The sequence below is a fragment of the Echinops telfairi genome, unplaced genomic scaffold (genome assembly GCF_000313985.2).
Source record: "Echinops telfairi isolate 266 unplaced genomic scaffold, ASM31398v2 ScPeMD7_7469;HRSCAF=8507_0, whole genome shotgun sequence".
Lineage (NCBI taxonomy): Eukaryota > Metazoa > Chordata > Mammalia > Afrosoricida > Tenrecidae > Echinops > Echinops telfairi.
The window spans coordinates 88,732,455-88,750,244 of NW_022111372.1; the positions used below are offsets into that span (position 1 = coordinate 88,732,455).

A 17,790-nucleotide genomic window follows, 5' to 3' on the forward strand; every position below is an offset into this window, starting at 1 on the left:
GTACATCGTTTCTCAAAACATTTTCTCTCCATTTAAACCCCCGACATTAGGTCCTCGTTAGTATTATTTTATTAAATACTTTTATTGGGGGCTTGTACAGCGCCCATCAAAATCCATCCATCCTTTGTGCCAAGCACATTTGTACATATGTTGCCATCATCATTTTCAAAGTATTTTCTTTCTACTTGAGCCCTTGATATTAGCGCCTCATTTTTTCCCTCCCTCCCCTTCCTCAAAAACTCTTGATAAATTATTATTTTCATATCTGACATCATCTTAAGATGTTTTCTTTGCTGGAGGTTGAGGCTCCTTCTTCCATACGTGTCTGACTACCAGAGGGTTGTAGCAGTGAGAGGCATTTAAGGGCAATGCCTGGATTTTTCTGCTCGATTCTTCCCTCTAACCTGGGATGACTGAACAGCTTTCTGTCTAAACCTTCAGGCCCTCAAATACTCCTACTGTGGTTCAATTTCACTCCAGCTCTATGGGCATATTAAACATAGTTTTTCTCTTTTTTTCCCCAAGGGTTACATGTTCAATATAGAACATTGACAAAGTACGTAGAAGAGAAAATAAGGTTTATACTCATGTCCGCTTCAGGTGTGTGCACTCCCTGTGACTGGCTCCAAAGGACGCTAATGTTCTGACCCCTCTCTTTATGGTTTTACCAGGGCTTGACCTTCATAGGGAATGAATCATCCCCCATGTACTTGATTGTGTTAGGCTTCTTTTGTCTGAGGTACCGCTTGTATATTTTGGTAGCTTGCTCTTTTTTGTAGCATCCCATTTTGTGAACACACTACAGTTCCATTGTCTGAACACATTATAGCTGCTATAATTTATTTATTCATTCTTATCTAATTTTGCAGATACGAAATCTGAGTGCACATAGAATTGTGCTCCATAGGCTTTTCAGTATCTGATGATTTGGAAATAATTCACCAGGCCTTTCTTCCAAAGCTCTCCAATCTTTCATGTTGCGGTCAAGCATATTAATCTTTGTATCACTCAAAGCCTCCAACTCATGTTGACTTAACACTCAATTTGGGCAATCTTTTCTCAACATTCAGCATATCATTCCATGTTTAAAAAAAAGTACTATTGATAAATATTCATTAGATAATATGATTATTATTTTATACACACCCTGATTATTGGGCATTTGCATTGTTTCCACTGATTTGCTCTTTGGGCCACATCTTCATCTAAGAAGTTTGGTTAAAACACATTCCTAGAGGTAGACTCGATGGGTATGTGTGGCGAGGCTTCTTAGTACCGAGCAACTGAAACACACATTTTTGAGCATCTCTGAAAGTCCTTGGGGCCTGGCAGTGCGCCGCGTTTTGTCTACTTGACTGGGGATCAGCGACGTGATTGGTGGGGCCCCGTACAATGAAGACGGGCCTTGTTAGAAATGATTAAGAGTAGGAAGGCACTACCAGCAGAGCACTGAACCAAGGGCAGGGCGTTTTTGAGTGTGGGGGTCCTCTGAGTGGTGTAGATTGCACATCTGCGGAGCTGGCACTTCAGGGGTTGCATGCCCCAGTGTGCCTGGTAGTCCAAGCTGAACTCCCAAACCAGGGAAGCTCTTGTATAATTAGAAGCGTTGCCTGCCATGCTTGTACCAGGTAGGTCCCCTTCAAGGTAGTGTCTTAATGGGGAGAAACATGGAATTGGAGGTTTATTTTGGGTTTAGGTACTGGTCTTGGCCTTTCTTGATTGTGTGACCTTATGAAACTTTACTTTTCTGAACTTCAGTTATTTTGTTTTTCCATCCATAAAATTGAGATAATAAATTCTATTATGTACTTTGTAAGACTGTGGTGATTATGGAAATGTATGCTACGTGAGTCAGCAGAGTGCCCTCCCACAATCGGTTATTTAAACATGTTAGCTATTATTATTGGTTATGGATTAAATGTTATATTTTAGGACAAAGAGATCTGTCTTGGAAGAACTACAGCAGGATGCTCCTTAGAAGCGAGCATGGCGAGACTTCGTCTCACGTACTGTGGACATGTTGTTGGGAGATACCAGTTCCTGGAGAAGGACATCGTGTGTGGTTGAGAGGCAGTGAAAGCTAGGAAGGTCCTCAAGGATGGATTGACCCAGTGGCTGCATCAATGGGTTCAGACATGAGAACAATTGGGAGGATGGCACAGCACCTGGACGTGTTTTGCTCTGTTGTGCATGGGATTGCTATGGGTCGGAGCACACTGATGGCACCTAACAGCAACAGTGACATTTTAGGAGACTGTGTCAACTTGCCTTAAAGCCTACCCCCCACTAGGCTGCCAAGGAAGAAAGAGCAGCTCTGTGGGCAAAGGGCCCATCGTTGGCATCTAGAGCGCTACAGGCTCTTTGTCTGCCATGACTCCTGTGCATGGTGGGCGAGCCTATCATAGCTGGTGCAGAGAGAGTCTGGAAGGATGGGGGTGGGGCCCCGCATACCAAGCACTTTGAATACCAGCACAGAGGGAAGGAGATTCTCTGCCAAGTGGTTCCTGGTAAGTGAATGCCACCTAGAAGTTCAAGAACCACAAGGGTGTGGGGGTTAGCTGAAGGTGGATTTGCACTGTGAGATTCTTTCTCTGTACATGGGAATAAGAACAGGGCACGAGTACGATAGCTCTTTTATTAATAGCACTAGTATTAGCATTAGGAGTTCTGGTGACACCGTGGCTAAGTGCTCAACTGCTCACCAAAAGGCAGGCTGAACTCAGTGGCCGCTCCACGGGGAAACAGGTGTGGAAGTCTGCTTCCATAAGGGTTTCCAGGAACACCTACTGGGTAGCTCTCCACTGCCCTTTAGGGGAACTGTGAGTGGGAATTGACTTGCTGGTAGTGCATTTGGGTGTTGGTGGTTATTAGTATTATAACTGAATGTTTATCGAATGTTTACTAGTCTGTGTGCTGTACTCATATTACCCATTCAGCCTCGTGAAATAGGCATGCTCAGCTGTTAACCAAAAAGTTGGAGGTTTGAGGCCATTGAGAAGTGCCTTGGAAGAAAGGTCTGGTAAGCCACGTCTGTAATAGCAGCCACAGAAAACGCTGTGAAGCCCAGGGCTGCTCTGACACGTGCACAGTCACCATGGATTGGAGTTGACAAGGCAGTTCCCCACCCAAAAATTTATATTTGGGGTTGTTTCAGAGAGCTCTTCAGGAACTGAAGGAGCCCTGTTGGCACTATGGACTAGGCATTGGGCTGCTGACCTGAAAAGTCAAACCCACCAGCCACTCTATGGGAGGAAGAGGAGGCTGTTCCAGTAAAGACGGCACTTGAAAAAACCCTGCGTGGACTATCGACTGGATGGCTTTGGGTCGTGGTGAGCTTTCAGGAATTTGCTTACTTGACAGGGCTCACCTTTTCCCTTAGAGCTGAGATATGAAGAAAGCGGGTTTGACTCCAGAAAGCACACCTTGGATCTCAGCCCTATAGTAACCTTAATAATAATGAAAAGAACAACATCGATGACTGCTTAGCACCCCGAGGCTCTGCCAATGCTGTCAGTTCTCGGGAGACACGTGCTTAGAGGAAAGGGGCTCAGCACTATGAGGGAGTGGACTACATTGAGAGATGCCACTCTGAAATGGTCCCTGGCCCGCAGCAGTGGTGGGCCCCAGCAGGCCTCCTGCATGACCCGAGGACTCACCTTTGCCTTGCAGCAGCACCCCGACTTCCGTCTGGTGATGGGAGAGGGCAGAAAGCACCGTGGTTGGAATTGAGATGTTGTCTCAACAGGAATATCTGCCGGTCTTTTTATTTTACTCCCAAAGACACTTCACTTAAATTCTCGTCATGAAAACAGTCAGGCGAGATTTGCCATACCACACCAGTCAATAATTCAGGGACAAAATCTCATGAAGAACTTTTGCTTTCCTGGAAACTGCTGTTTTGAGCATCCCACGCAGGTGGCTGTGTCCTCAGGGGATTAATTGCTAATCTATAGTTCCCTTGAGCTTTTCATTTTCCCCACTCCGGAGGAAGACAAATCTTTAAGTGACCCCGAAGTAGGGAAGTGAGTGTATAAACTGCCATTCACTTTCTCACAGCCTTTCCTGGATTTGAGCTCTGTTTTCTTTGGCGGGTCTCCACTGTGTGCTGAATTGCAGTGAGGCTGTCCTGTGGATGACGTAGATGTCAGTGAGCCGCCCTCTCTCAGCATAAATGTCCTCGCTGTGACTTATCCCTCGGCCAGGTGAAGGCTGCCCCCTACTGACTGTATCAGGTAAAACCATTGGGATATTTGGTTTAATTTCTGTGACAAAGTACAGCGGCTATATTATAAATTTCCCTCTTTAGTTTGCTTCTCTGCTTCCTTCTTCTTCCTGCCTCTTTCCCCTCTGGACATTGCAATCAGAATTGAATGGGCACCGAAGCGGGGTAGAGAATACAACTACATAGAAAAATGTTTGTCATTATCTACTAAAGTTGAAAGCTGATGGTCCAAATACCCAACTACTATAGACTCTAAAGCAGCAGTTCTCAACCTGTGCGTCGTGACCCCTTTGGGGGTCAAACAACCCTTTCACAGGAGTCGCCCAATTCATAACAGTAGCAAAATTACGGTTATGAAGTAGCAACGAAAATAATGTTATGGTCGGGGGGTCACCACAACATGAAGAACTGCATTAAGGGGTTGCGACAGTAGGAAGGTTGAGAACCACTGTTCTGGAGACATCCACGAACATATACACTTGGCTGCATTAATAAATGTTTTCCCAGATGTGTTGCTTATGATAGTTCTGAACTATGTCCACTCTTCTTGTCATCTTCAGAAGACTCGATAAATCATTGGAGCTCCTTTCTGTAACAATTACATTCAAAGAGAAAAACTAGCACCTCCATGCATCGATGTGAGAACACAATTTGCACACATAAACTTGAGTGTGTGGGCTTTACTTTGTACGATTTACCCCACAGGAGGGCTGAGCAGGCAATATGGCGATCAGTGTGTGCCTGAGGAAGTTGCCTTTGGCCCGTGTGGAAGCTGGAGAGCAGGGAGTCCACATGGGAGGCTCAGGGGCCGTGAGGAGGCAGTTTCTGGAGACAAACACGCTGTGCTACACCAGGGCAGTGGCCATGAGAAAGAATGACACAGACCCTTGAAGGGTTTTATTGGCAAAATCATAATCTGGCGATGGAGTGGATGTTTGGATTGTTCAGAGAGGGGGTTATAAAACGTGCATCTCGGATGGTTTGTTTTGTGGAGCAGGTGAGTGGTTGTGCAGGTGAACGTTCATGACCGAGGTGCACCCAACCCAAGCCATGCGATTTCTCATCATCTCCTGTGCCCAGGAAGGCTGGGCAGTGACCAGGCGAGGACTGAAGAAGCATTGGTTCATTTACATCGTGGCAGTGGCGAAGAAGTTCGAATGGATCACGCGCTGCCAGAAGAAAGCATACCTCAGTTTTGGAGAAAGTGCACCTGCAGCTAAAGTGCTTCTGAGAAGCAAGGATGGCGAGACTTCATTTTGCTTACTTTGGACGTGACCTCAGGGGGGACATCAGTTGCTGACATTAGGCGGGATCAATAGCGAGTCAGTGAGAAAGAGGGAGACCCTCAGTGAGATTGATTGGCCACTCAGACGCTACAGTGGGCTTGGCCATGGCAATGCTCTGAGGAAGATGCAGGGCTGGGCAGCAGCTTGTTTGTTGCACATCGATAGTGCCACTGGGTTAGCGCCAGCTCATTGGTACCTAACCAGCAATAAATGGAAGGAGAGCTGGGTGGTTGGAGTGGTAGATAGTGAATCTGCATGATGTAAACGGACTGTGGACAACTGAGCTTCTTTAAACATTTTCTTTCTTTTTTAAATGTTGGCTTCAACAAATAAATGAACTCTCACCGTTTTAGAAGCTAGAAATCTCGATTCAGAGTACTAGTTCTAAGAAGGCTTATCTCATGTGTGGTCTCGGGGAAAGATTCTTCTTTCAGGACCTGGAATTCCCTGGAGATCTCCCTGTCTTAGCACGAATCGTCCCCAGGAGCTGGGAGCTTTCCAGTGCAGGGACCCAAAGGGCACAACCCAATCTTGGATCTATGTTCTTGGTGGTAGCAGTTCACTTTCCACTTAGTTTCTTTTTATCATAGTACTTTCGTGTGAGGAAGAGAAAAATTAATGTTAAAAAAGTCACCACCTTAGAAGATCATACAGTGTGTGATACATAACACCACACCACACTAGTTACTGTGGGAACGGTACTATGTTTGATTCCTCTTATACGTACAGTTAAATAAGTGCTAGCCATAGAGGATCGCTACTATACAGTTTCTTGAAGAGGATGTGTGACCTTGTGTTTGTAACATCGTAAATGTGATGCACTTCTCCCTGGAGGCTCAGCAAAGATCAAAGGCAGATGTTGATAAGCGTGAGTCATCCTTTTATCTCTGTAGTGAGCCCCTGAACACTTCAAGCAGGAGGCGGAGAGGAAGTCTTAGGACAGGAGAACAGACAAGCAAGGTTACCTACGATGGCAGAAAGAATGCCAAGCTGTGATTTAATGAGGTTTTGAATGAACAGTAAGCTGGAAGTTAGCATGCCACTTTACTGAAAATGGTCCTGGTAACGTTGTCTTACATTCTTGGACATGTTGTCAGAAAAGACCAGTCCCTGAAGAAGGACACCATGCTTGGCAAGGCAAAGGGGCAGTGACGATGAGGAAGTCCCTCAATGAGATGGATTGACACCATGGTTACAACACTGGGCTCAAGCACAGGAAGAATTGTGAATGTTTTGTTCAGTTGTGCCTGGAGTCACTATGGGTCAGAGCCAACTCAGTGGAACTTTACAGCAGCAGCAGCAGCAAAACCTTTTAAGTAGTAATTTCTTTTAAAAATAAAAATGGTATTCAGTGTCCTCTTGCTTTTTGATGACGGTTTAAGGAATACAACTGTATTATAGAAAATGTGTAATCCCTGCAAAGGAGAACAAACAGCCAACACCTGGAATTGGAGTGCGCAGATTGCGTTTGCATTTCAACTGTGCTCTTTCACCTATCCACACCTCCCATGCGCTTCCTCCTTCTTTTAATCAACAGCTGAAAGGGAACTGCATTGCTCTATGACCTGCTGGGTGTTGCACCGGAACTGAGCTGGAGCTTAACCTAGCATGAGGGATTTAGACAGGGCCCTCTGCTCCCATCAAGAGTTACAGTCTCAGAAATCCACAGGAAAGTTTGACCCTGCCCTACAGGGCTGCTATGAGGCGGCATCGACTCCATGACCGTGAGTTTGGAGTGTGGAGTAGTAAGAGGAACATACTTTATCAATGAGTTATTGAGGGAGGGCAAAACATTTTCTTCTCTGGCAATCTTTAAATATAATAGGATAAATTTTCATCTTTCTGATGGCAAGGCTGTGACCCCTCTTTACTGCCCTGTTATTCTCTGATGTTTGGACAAACCTAGAGAGAGCTTTTTTTGAGCACTTACATCTCCCTCAAGTGGCAGAAAGATATATTTGTTAGAATGTGATGTAAGAGAGACATTTATTAATCCCTTACCTACATTTGCCGTGAGCACCAGAGAGTGCATCTCTCTCCAGAGTGTGAGACTGTTCACTGTTCATTTCTAAATACTAAAATCACTGTGAAATTCTACTCTTACTGATCTGGAATGGAGGCGGGAAGATTAGTGTCACTTGGATCTAGTTTTACATGAGCAAGTCATAAAAAATAGGCTCAAATCTGAGAGGGAGGAGTTTCTTTGTCTAGACTGAAGGCATTTACAGCTAGTATAACCGCGCACACGCATGTGTAAGGGGAAAAGTGAGGGAGGGAGAGGGAAAGGGGAGGAGAAGAGGAAGAGAAGGAAAGAGGCAGGGGAGAGAGATGAATTCTGAAGCCTTCTTGTATTGTGTGCTTGATCTCCATACACAGAGGTTCCTGCCATTAATGGGAAGAGTTAAGGAACAGCTTCTGTTAACCATTTGGGCCAAAGTAATAACTTGTTGGAGCCAGGATTTTCTCCAAATATCCATCTTGGTGCATGTGTTTGTGGGGAATGCATGTACATGTACATGCACATATGCACACATGAGGAGATGGGGTACCCATACTCTTTCAAATAGAGAACAAATAGTAGGGAAAGGTTTTCTTTGTTGAATGTTTTGAACCGCAAAAGATATTTATTTTTAATGATTTAGTTCACTTTCATTAGTTCAACAAATGCTTGTTGAATTCATAGCATGTAGACATTATGTTGAAAATGGAGGGTAAGGAGCTGTCTAAAGGTTGAAGGATTGGCCAAAGCCTTGGCGTCCTGGTGGATATGAGCAGTTAACGTTACATGGCACATGGTGATCTCAGAGCACTTGGCTGCAGGATAGAGTCTAAACTCTTCAGCTTGGGAAGACTTTTGCGCTTGTTTTCCATTTAACCGATCAGCATCATCTAACATCTCTTGCCCATCTTATATTTTCGTCATTCTGGTGGGAAACCCTTATGAACCCCCTAACAAGGAACCAAACCCCAAAACCAAACTCACTGTTATTGAGGAGATTCTGACTCAGAGAGAGCCCATAGGACAAGGTAGAACTGCCCTTGTGTGTCTGAGAATGTAACTCCTGATAGGAATAGTAAACCTTGTCTGTCTTCCGTGGAGCAGCTGGTACCTCGAACTGCTGACCTTGTGGATTGAAGCCCACTACGCAATCACTGCACCACCAGGGCTCCTTTTTATCACGAGAAGACATTTTTTCCCAAATAATGTGCACCTCATCAAACAGGCCTCGGTTCTTCATGCCTCCTTACCGGGCTCTTGTGTCAGCTGGTGGGACACAGACTCTTGCCTTCTTTGCAGATGTGATCATCTCCCATGTGCCTGCCTGTTCCGCTAGTCAATTAGCCATTGGAGGATGAAGACCACCTTCTTCACTGTGGTCTACCAGCCCCCAGTACGGTGGTTCTACAACTTCCTGCCCTCTGCTTTCAGTATTCTGCCTGAATCAAGGAGCATTGGTGAATAAACTAACAAATCAGTATTAAATTTCATTTGCAATCAAAACTATTCAACCAAGACAATATTTTTCCTTACCATTTTCTGTACCGTCTCCAATATATGTATTTGTGTGTTGAATAAAAGTATGAACAAGGCAAATCTTACCTGTAATCCAATCTTCTGATTTTATGAAATAAATAAATATTTCTAGTATTGGTAGAACTTTGAAATAGGGCTGCAATACATCAGTCTAATATGTCTCACCTTCCCCCACCAATCAGGGATTTAAAAACTTCCAGACTTCTAGCTTCTATTCCCTCTCCCTGTCTGTCTGTTTTCCCCTCTCTCTTTAGTGAAAGTAGCTAACAGCTTTTACTCTGTTTTGTTTTTCTTTTTTAATTGTTGTTCACATATATACATATCTGTATGAGGGAGTTTCAAAATTTGATGGAAAAATTCCATTATCTTTCCATTTTTTGCAATATAAAAATGAAATGGAAAGATAATGGACTTAATTCAATGAACGTTTTGAGGCTCCCACATGTGTGTGAATGTGTGTTAACACGTTTGCCAATTTAACGCTTTTCATGTGTACAATTTAGGGCCATGGATTACATTTAATCATATCGTGCAGCCATCTCCACTATCCATGACCAGGTTTCCATCAAGGCGCTGGTGTCTAATGAATGCTCATTAGAGTTTAGGAACTGTTCCAAGTACTTTACGTATACTCACTCATTTACTTCTCACGATCACTGTACAAAGATCATCCTATGATTATTCCTACTTTGCATGTTAGGAAACTGAGGTACAGTCTCATTCACTTCTCCATGGCCATCCAGCTGATAATTGTCTCAGACTTACTTTCAAAAAGACAGTATTTTGCAATATGAAAAGGACACTCTTTGATTTGAATAAGACTTGGCTTATATTGTAACCCCAAACCAAACCGAAACAAAAGAACAAAGCAAGACAAAAAACAAACCCCCAAACCAAACTTATTTCCATGAACTGATTATATTATTGATGGGAAATCTTTCTTTATAGTAAAACCTTTTATTGGAGTACACATTTATTTAACTATGATGGGACATTATTTTGTGATAGTTACTTTGCTAGAAATATCTGCAGTGTATATTTAAAAATAGATTGATATCAAAGATATATTTTGTGCGTTCTTTTCCACTTATAGTATTCTTTTTTACTTTTGTAGGACAGAATTCATTCAAAGAGGCAGAATTTCAATCACTGGGGCTGGATTTCTCAACTGTATTTTAGAAACCTTTGCCAGTGCGTTTTTAAAACAGGGAGCTCAGAAGGTAAGCCTGTTTCTGTTTTGAACCAATATTGATTTTAAGGAATGATGGAAATTCCAATAGGATTGATTAAGCATCAACAGACATAATGGGGAAAAATGCAGTTAATAAACAGCTATATGCAAAAGCAGTTGACCTCACTGATTATTACACAATACAAATCAAAGTAAAACCAAAGTACCATTTAGGCCCATAAAATTAAAAAATATACTAATGAGGATTATGTGATTGATATGGCCTAATTAAGAGAAATAATCAGAGTGAGTAACTGTATTTCCGGCATATGGAATTTGATGACAAATCAAACCATAAAACTCCAAACTCACTGATAAGACGGGGAAGATTGAGAAAGGTTAATTAATTTTGTCAAGTTGACAAAAGCTAGTTATTGGCAGAGCCAGTGCTTAAGTGCAGTTTTGTCCAACTTCAGAGCCTATACTTTTAGCCTCTGTCCTATAATGTTTGTAAACATCAATAACAAGCTACATGATCTGTCTCTGGGAGAAGAACATCATGATTGGTAGAGGGTCAATGATGGAGCATGTACACTGGTATAGGTAAGAGCTCTCAGCACATGAAATCCAGGTCAGATATCTGGAACAGGAATGAGAATAGCAATACCAGGAGGGTAGAGGGAAGGTGGGAGCGGGAGGGGAGGAAGGGGGAACTGATTGCAATGATTTATGCATAGCAGTCCCCCGGGTATATGTGTGTGTGTGTGTGTGTGTGTGTGTGTGTGAACAACAGAAACCCTGGGGGAAAGGAGACAGGTCAGTGTAAGATATGAAAACAATAATAATCTATAATATCAAGGAGTCACAAGGATGGGGGGAGGCAAAAAAAGAGGAGTTGATACCAAATGCTCAAATAGAAGGTAAATGTTTAGAAAATGATGATGGTAACATATATACAAAGGTGCTTGATACAATTGATGCATGGAATGTTACAAGAGCTGTAAGAGCCCCCAGTAAAATGATTGTAAAAAAGGCACAAGGCAGACTACCAGTAAAAAATGGCAGCCTAGACAAAAACTGTATAAAACAAAAAATGGGGGAACAGCAATACAGAGAAAAAACCTGGAGCCGTGCCTCTCTGAAGAGAGAGAAGAAAGCTGGACACCTGCACCTACCAACTCAGTAAGCCATTTCACTTCTAGTTCTTCACCCGCACTCGTATATACCGTAGGTACTCATGTGTAAGCCGAGTTTTTCAGCACAGTTTTATGCTGAAAAGCCCCCCTCGGTTTGTACTCTAGTGAGGGCCCCCCCCTTTCCTGTTCTCCAGTGCAGTGTGGGTGTTCTCCGGTCTCTCCCCTCAACTGCGGGTCCCTGCAGTCTCTGTGGGTGGTCCGATGACTGCTGATAATCACAGATCTTCTTTTCTCCGGCACACTGGCAACAACTTCTGTGTTGTCCGTGTGATACTGGGCAAGAACCTGCCCACTTCTGTGTGCTGGTACCTGGGGAGCATGCATCCTTGTCAGATGACTGTCGGATGCAGCCCCTCTTCTTCTCCGGCTCTTCTCCAGGGCTGTAATTAATGACGTAGTCTTTACAGTTGTACCCATGCTTGGTTACACCCCCTTCCTCTGCCCAAGCATTGCTGAATACAAGTACTGGTATATCTCTGGTCTTGGATATACAGTATGTCTATTTGCAGTACTTATCTGCTATTTTTTATTTTCTTATTAACCCCAGCCTAGCTGCACCCAGTGTTGACTATGCTTGCATAGAGCAGCCTGTGATAGGGCTCACAATATACACACTGCGTTGTGTACGCACGGTTATTGCATGTGTTGTGTTAGCACTTCCCATACATAGGCGGTAATGCTGGGTATGCAGTAACGCAGCGCATTCAGTAACACAGGGCATACACAATGCAGCGTGTGTATTAGGGCTCATAACACAGCTGCTCTATGCAAACAGTCATGTCATCACATTCTGGAATATCATTAGCCTGCGTTAGGCCTCAAACTATACAAGGTGTGTTGTGTACATGCGGTAAGGCAGCATATGTAGTAATGCAGTACATGCAGTAACAGCGTGTATAGTTATTGTTGATGCCATATTGTTTTTGTTTACCCTCTTTACCATTTACAGAGTAGTTTACTGTTTTTCTTTGAAATAAATATTCAAAAACATTTAACCTACTGATGCCTCAATTGATATCTATTTTTATTTTGAAATTTACCAGTAGCTGCTGCATTTCCCACCCTAGGCTTATACTCGAGTTAATAAGTTTTCCCAATTGTGGTAAAATTAGGTGTCTTTGCTTATATTCTGGTTGGTTGATACTCGAGTATATACAGTAAATGTTTTAGCAACTATATTTATTTATTTAGTAAAACATAATAAAGGAGTAGCTTTATTAGAGCTATTCCACACCTGAGAGTGAGTCAAGGGCTACAGATTTAAAAACCATCACCATTATCACTATTTATTTTACAATAAATTATTTAATCTACACTTATCATGTAAACATGCTAACCCATTTGCTTTTTTTTTTAATAAATCATACTTTTCTTTAGAAGTCTGTCCCCTAAATATCTCAGAAATACTCATTAATGACAAGTAAGTGCAATTAGAGGCTCCCAGGATCCACAGATGAACAAAGGCAGTATACATTGTTTTTCAATAATAGAACTCAAAAGAAAAACAAACAAACAGTAGAGGATCAATGAAAGTAGGAAGACTGAGTAACATGAATTGACAAGACTGCAGCAGTGGACTCAAACATAACATTTGTGAGGAGGTGAAGGAATGAACAGTATTTCCTTCTACTCTGTGCAGGGTCAGAGTCAGCACCAACTCGATGGCAGCCAACCTATGAAAATAGTGTGACTATCTTGGTGCCATCACTGAAAAATACAGAGAGCATAACACACACACACACACACACACACACACACACACACACACTACGCAGAGGAAAAGCTAACAGGGACTATTTTTTAGTAACAGGGATAATGTTACATAATCCCATCGCTTTTCTTCACTTATTAAAATTTTCCATATTGTGCTTATGCTACTATTTTAATGAAGAGTGAAACCTTTAACCCCCAAACATTCTTATTCTAAATTATGTTTTGAATTTATGATTACAGTGAGAGTTGTAATTACTCAGGAGACCTCCAGCCAGGCACACCATCCAAGCTTCTCATTTGTTTCTCATTTTCCAGCCTCTTCCCCGCTCCTCCCTCCTCTGAGCCCCTGCTCCTCTAGCCGGCCACCCCAGTTCAGACGTACTTCACTCATGTTATTCGCTGACGCTTTTGTCCACAGTCAGCACACAGAGCTCTCTGTTTTATTTGCCTAACTCTTTCAGCCTCTTCCACAAAACCGCCGAGCTCTTCCTGCCCACCATCCTCTTACCCTTCCAAACACCTGTTCTTGGGTATTTCAAAGTGCTTAGAGTCCTAATGATAATCCTGTCACATGCTTTCTTCATGTGTGATATTCTTAATGTCACCCACAGCTCATCGGTCTTTTTGTCACTAGTGTTTAATGTGTCACATCTGTTGAGATGGTCATGCAATTCTGGCGACATAGACTGAAGGCCTGATTTTGCTTTTTCTAGCTTTGCTTCAATTTTTTTCAACTCCAACCTGAACTTCCATGTGAGAAATTGATGGTCTGTTCCACAGTTGGGCCTTAGCCTGTTTTGGCTGTTTATATGGAGCGTCTCCTTAGTCCCTTCCTGTACATATAGTCAATTTGATTCCTTTGTATTCTGTCTGTCAAGGTTCCATGTAAACACTTGTATGTTAAGTTGTGGAAAGAGGTGTTTGCAATGAAGAAGTTATTGATCATATAAATTCTATCATCTGATCTTCACCTTTGTTTCTAGCATCAAAGCCATGTTTCCCAACTACAATTCCTTTCTTTTTGTTTCCAAACATGGCATTCCATTTGCCAATTATTATTATTATTTTTATAGTCTAAAGTGTCTAAATCATTTATTTGAAGGTACATTGACTACAACCCTACCTTATTGGATGTTTAAAAAGGTGTATCTGTTCCAGAAAAGATTGAAGATGGCGAAGCTTCTCCTCTTCTGTGCGCTGATGTAATTTTCAGACCTGGAAATAGATCTTCACCAGAGCAAATGATTGTGTTCTCAAAAAAGCAACAACATTGAGATTTTACAGATGAAGCTATTCTGTTGATTGTGGAGACACAAATACAGATGCTTGGTCCTCTTTATGAATCAGCCCGGAAGTTACTGATTCCCAGGAGAAATAGTTCTCAGTTTCCTTAGAAAGAAAACTGCTTAAATGATGAAAACGTTTTAAAGTACACATATCTCTTGACTCCTTTCGGAGACCTTCCCTGTGATTTGTGATACTGACAACCGGATTCCGGTGCTCATTCCAGCAAGGTATCTCCCCATAATCATTGATGGATGCCCAGGAAAAGCTTGCCCTTGGACCTCATATTCATTTTTTAAGCAAAAATTCTTATTTTCTGATTTTAACTTCAGAAACTACATTAGACATTTTTTTCTTTTTTTTTTCTAATCATTTTATTAGGGGCGCATACATCACAATCCGTACACACATCAATTGTGTAAAGTGCATTTGTACATTCATCGGCCTCATCATTCTCAAAACATTTCCTCTCCACTTAAGCCCCCGGCATTTGGTCCTCATTTTCCCCTCCCTGCCTGCTCCCCACTCCCTCATGAGCCCTTGATACTTTATAAATTATTATTTTGTCATATCTTGCCCTGTCTGACGTCTCCCTTCACCCACTTCCATCCTTTACAGAGAAGACAAGACATTTCCGAAGGCCATCTTCGGGGTCTTTTGGGATTCTTGCTGACCGAGTAACATTTTTAGTTGAGAAAAGTGTTTCTTAGTTTTGCTCGCACATTTCGAGGAAGAGAAAGTGGGCTCTGACTGTCCAGATGTAGGTGTTCTGAGTATCAAGGCAGGGCTCTTGCCCTGGGAACTAGACGTCTTATGATTGCGGCTTAGAGAACTCAGAGCCCTCCTCTCCGGCATCCTCAGAGCGGGGTTAGCAGTGGCAGTGCCAAGACTGCTCTTCAGGGAGGAGAGAAAGTTTCTACTTTTCCCTTGATGTTTAGCTGTTCTGGTGCATGTCTTACAAGTAACCAACAATACACCTTGGGCATCTTTGTACTTTCCCACAATTGTTGCTTTAAAACTGAGAGCATAACTTTTTGCTTCTTGGTTCAGAAGTTTCTGTATTTGTGGTGTAAGTTTGGCGTCGTCTTGAGGCGTACTCGGGAGTTGTGCAACACCAGCAATTGGAAACAGTATGTGTTCGTAGCATAGGAGATAGTGGGGTTGGCCCTGGCAGCTAGCTTGTAGTTTCCGCGCCACAGCCTCAAGGTAGTACTTCTCTCTCACCTGGTTGGTGAGAAAAGGACACAACAGAAGCCGCCAATGATTATTAATGCATCATGATTGTTTGATTTCGTACTGTAGCTGTTGGTAGGATTCTTCAGTTTCTTCATCACTAGATTCAGTGCTTGGTGAGTAATAGTTGTATTAAATGGACTTCCTTGTAGACTATAGATATTACCCTATCACAGACGGCATTGCACTTCAAGATCTGTCTTTTTGTTCTTTTTGACCAAGGATGTGATGCCACTTCTCTTTACTAATAAACTATGTGATTGTCTGATTCAAAAAGGCCAGGACCGGTTCATTTCAGCTCGCTAATGATATTGATCTTTCTGTATTCCATTTCGTTTTTTATGCCTTCTGATTTTTATAGTCATAGTTTGATTATTCCACATCTTGATTAGTAATGGATGTTTGCAACTGTTCTCATTTGGAGTTGTTCCCATCAGCAAATGAAGGCCTCTAAAGCTTTAATCTGCCCGCATGATAGGGTTGATTCTCCTTTGGGAAGGCAACTCTTGCTCAGGAGTATTGTGAATAACTTCCAACTTTAGGAACTCATCTTCTGGCACTGTATCTGACATTGTTTTGTTGTTCTTCATAAGGGTTTCAGTGGTTAATCTTTCAGAATTGGACAGCCAATTCCATCTTTCAGCTATCTCTGATAATGTTTCTTTGCTATTCATAAGGTTTTCAGGGTATCGGACAAGGTCCTGCTGCTAGCCACCAGGTTTTCAGTGGTAAAACCTCAGAAGTGCATAGTGTATTCCTTCTGCATAGTCTGTTCTTAGTCTGGAAGCTCCGCTGAAACCTGTTCACCTTGGGTGACCCAAAAGCCATCATCTCAGTATTGTTAACTGACAGGAGAGTGATGTGGAAATAATATGGGTGATGATAATCTTGTCATGTGAATGTTCTTTTTTAGCCCAGATTGTCTGAGTGATTAGAGACCACTAGAAATTCTGGGGAAATGTGAAGCTTTCATTATGCAGTTGTACTGAGGTAGGCTTTTTATTTTTTTTAGTTTGTGAAATACATATTCAATGTGTGATAAAATAATTTGTTATTTCAACTACTCTCCTGGCAAGACCCCATTATGAGTTCCATCATTATACTTATTGTGTTGATAGGGAGGCAGAAGCAGAGAGAGATTGAATTCAACAGCCTGTGAAATGTTTGTCACTGAAACAATGTGGGCAAGTCAAATAATTTGAACATTGCTTTGAAGAAGGTCTGGCCCAGACTTGCTAACAGCTAAAGAGATTTGAACATGCTGCTTTCTTTGGCTGCATGCTTGTTATTTTAGTCTTAATAAAATCCATTTTACTAGTGGAAGATAATTCCTCGAGACTAGAGAAAAAAAAGGAGTGAGAAACCTGTCTATTTTGTTGCATCATTTTTAGCATTATTTATTTATGGGTGTGCTGTATGTTATCCTAGATGGAGCATCTTAAAGCAGCACATATTTATTGTTTCTGTTTCTGTGCACCAAGAACCCAGGCACAGTGTAGTGGGGTCTTCTGCTTCATAGTTTCATGTGCCTGCAGTTGACAGGGATAGAGATGTCATCTGATCTTTCCTGTATTCTATTCGTGCTAAAGATGAAGAAATGTGGCTCTGTGATTAGGGTACAAAAGGCATACTAGCATACTCTCCCCTCTTGCTTATTTGCTGTGGTGTTGGAAGACACTTTCTGAGGAGGTTTATATGAACAAGGAGCCTAGGGTGGTCAGATGAATCCTACCAACAACTGTGTGAGAAAACACGGAATAGAATCTTCCCGACTGAGCCTCAGATTGACTGCTCGCTCGCTCGCTCGCTCACTCACTCACTCAGTCACTCAGTCACTCACTCACTCACTCTGCCATCTGGTTGATAGTGACTCACATCGACCCTACTGTCCTGTGGGTTTATGAGTCTGTCATTCTACATGGGAGTAGAAGCCTCATCTTTCTCCCCTGGATTGACTGGTGGTTTTAAGCTGCTGACCTTGCAGTATCAGCCGCTGGGGCTCCTGCAGTCATGTGAATCTCTGAAGCAGAAGACCCCTCTAAGCTGTGCCTGAACTCTTGACCCAGAGCAGCATAGAAATAATAAATTCATGTTGCTTTAAGATGCTAAATCTGATAATGCATGATACTGCTGTGAGTAGAAGTCAACTC

The 17,790-nt window shown here is 42.5% G+C and overlaps 1 protein-coding gene and 1 pseudogene across 4 annotated transcripts in view; one reads left to right on the plus strand and one right to left on the minus strand.

Moving 5' to 3' along the window:
- PRELID2 (PRELI domain containing 2) overlaps window positions 1–17,790 on the plus strand; it is an 83,008-nt gene that overhangs the window by 32,473 nt on the left and 32,745 nt on the right. For all 4 annotated transcript variants that reach the window (XR_006679546.1, XM_045284860.1, XM_045284861.1 and 1 more), the window contains exon 5: window positions 10,158–10,263. Coding sequence is in view for 3 of the 4 variants with exons in the window: in XM_045284860.1 (XP_045140795.1) it covers window positions 10,158–10,263 (106 nt within the window). In the remaining variant the exon portion in view is untranslated. The remainder of the gene's footprint in view (window positions 1–10,157; window positions 10,264–17,790) is intronic.
- The window catches only part of LOC105978512, a 6,085-nt pseudogene continuing 3,314 nt past the window's right edge, over window positions 15,020–17,790 (minus strand).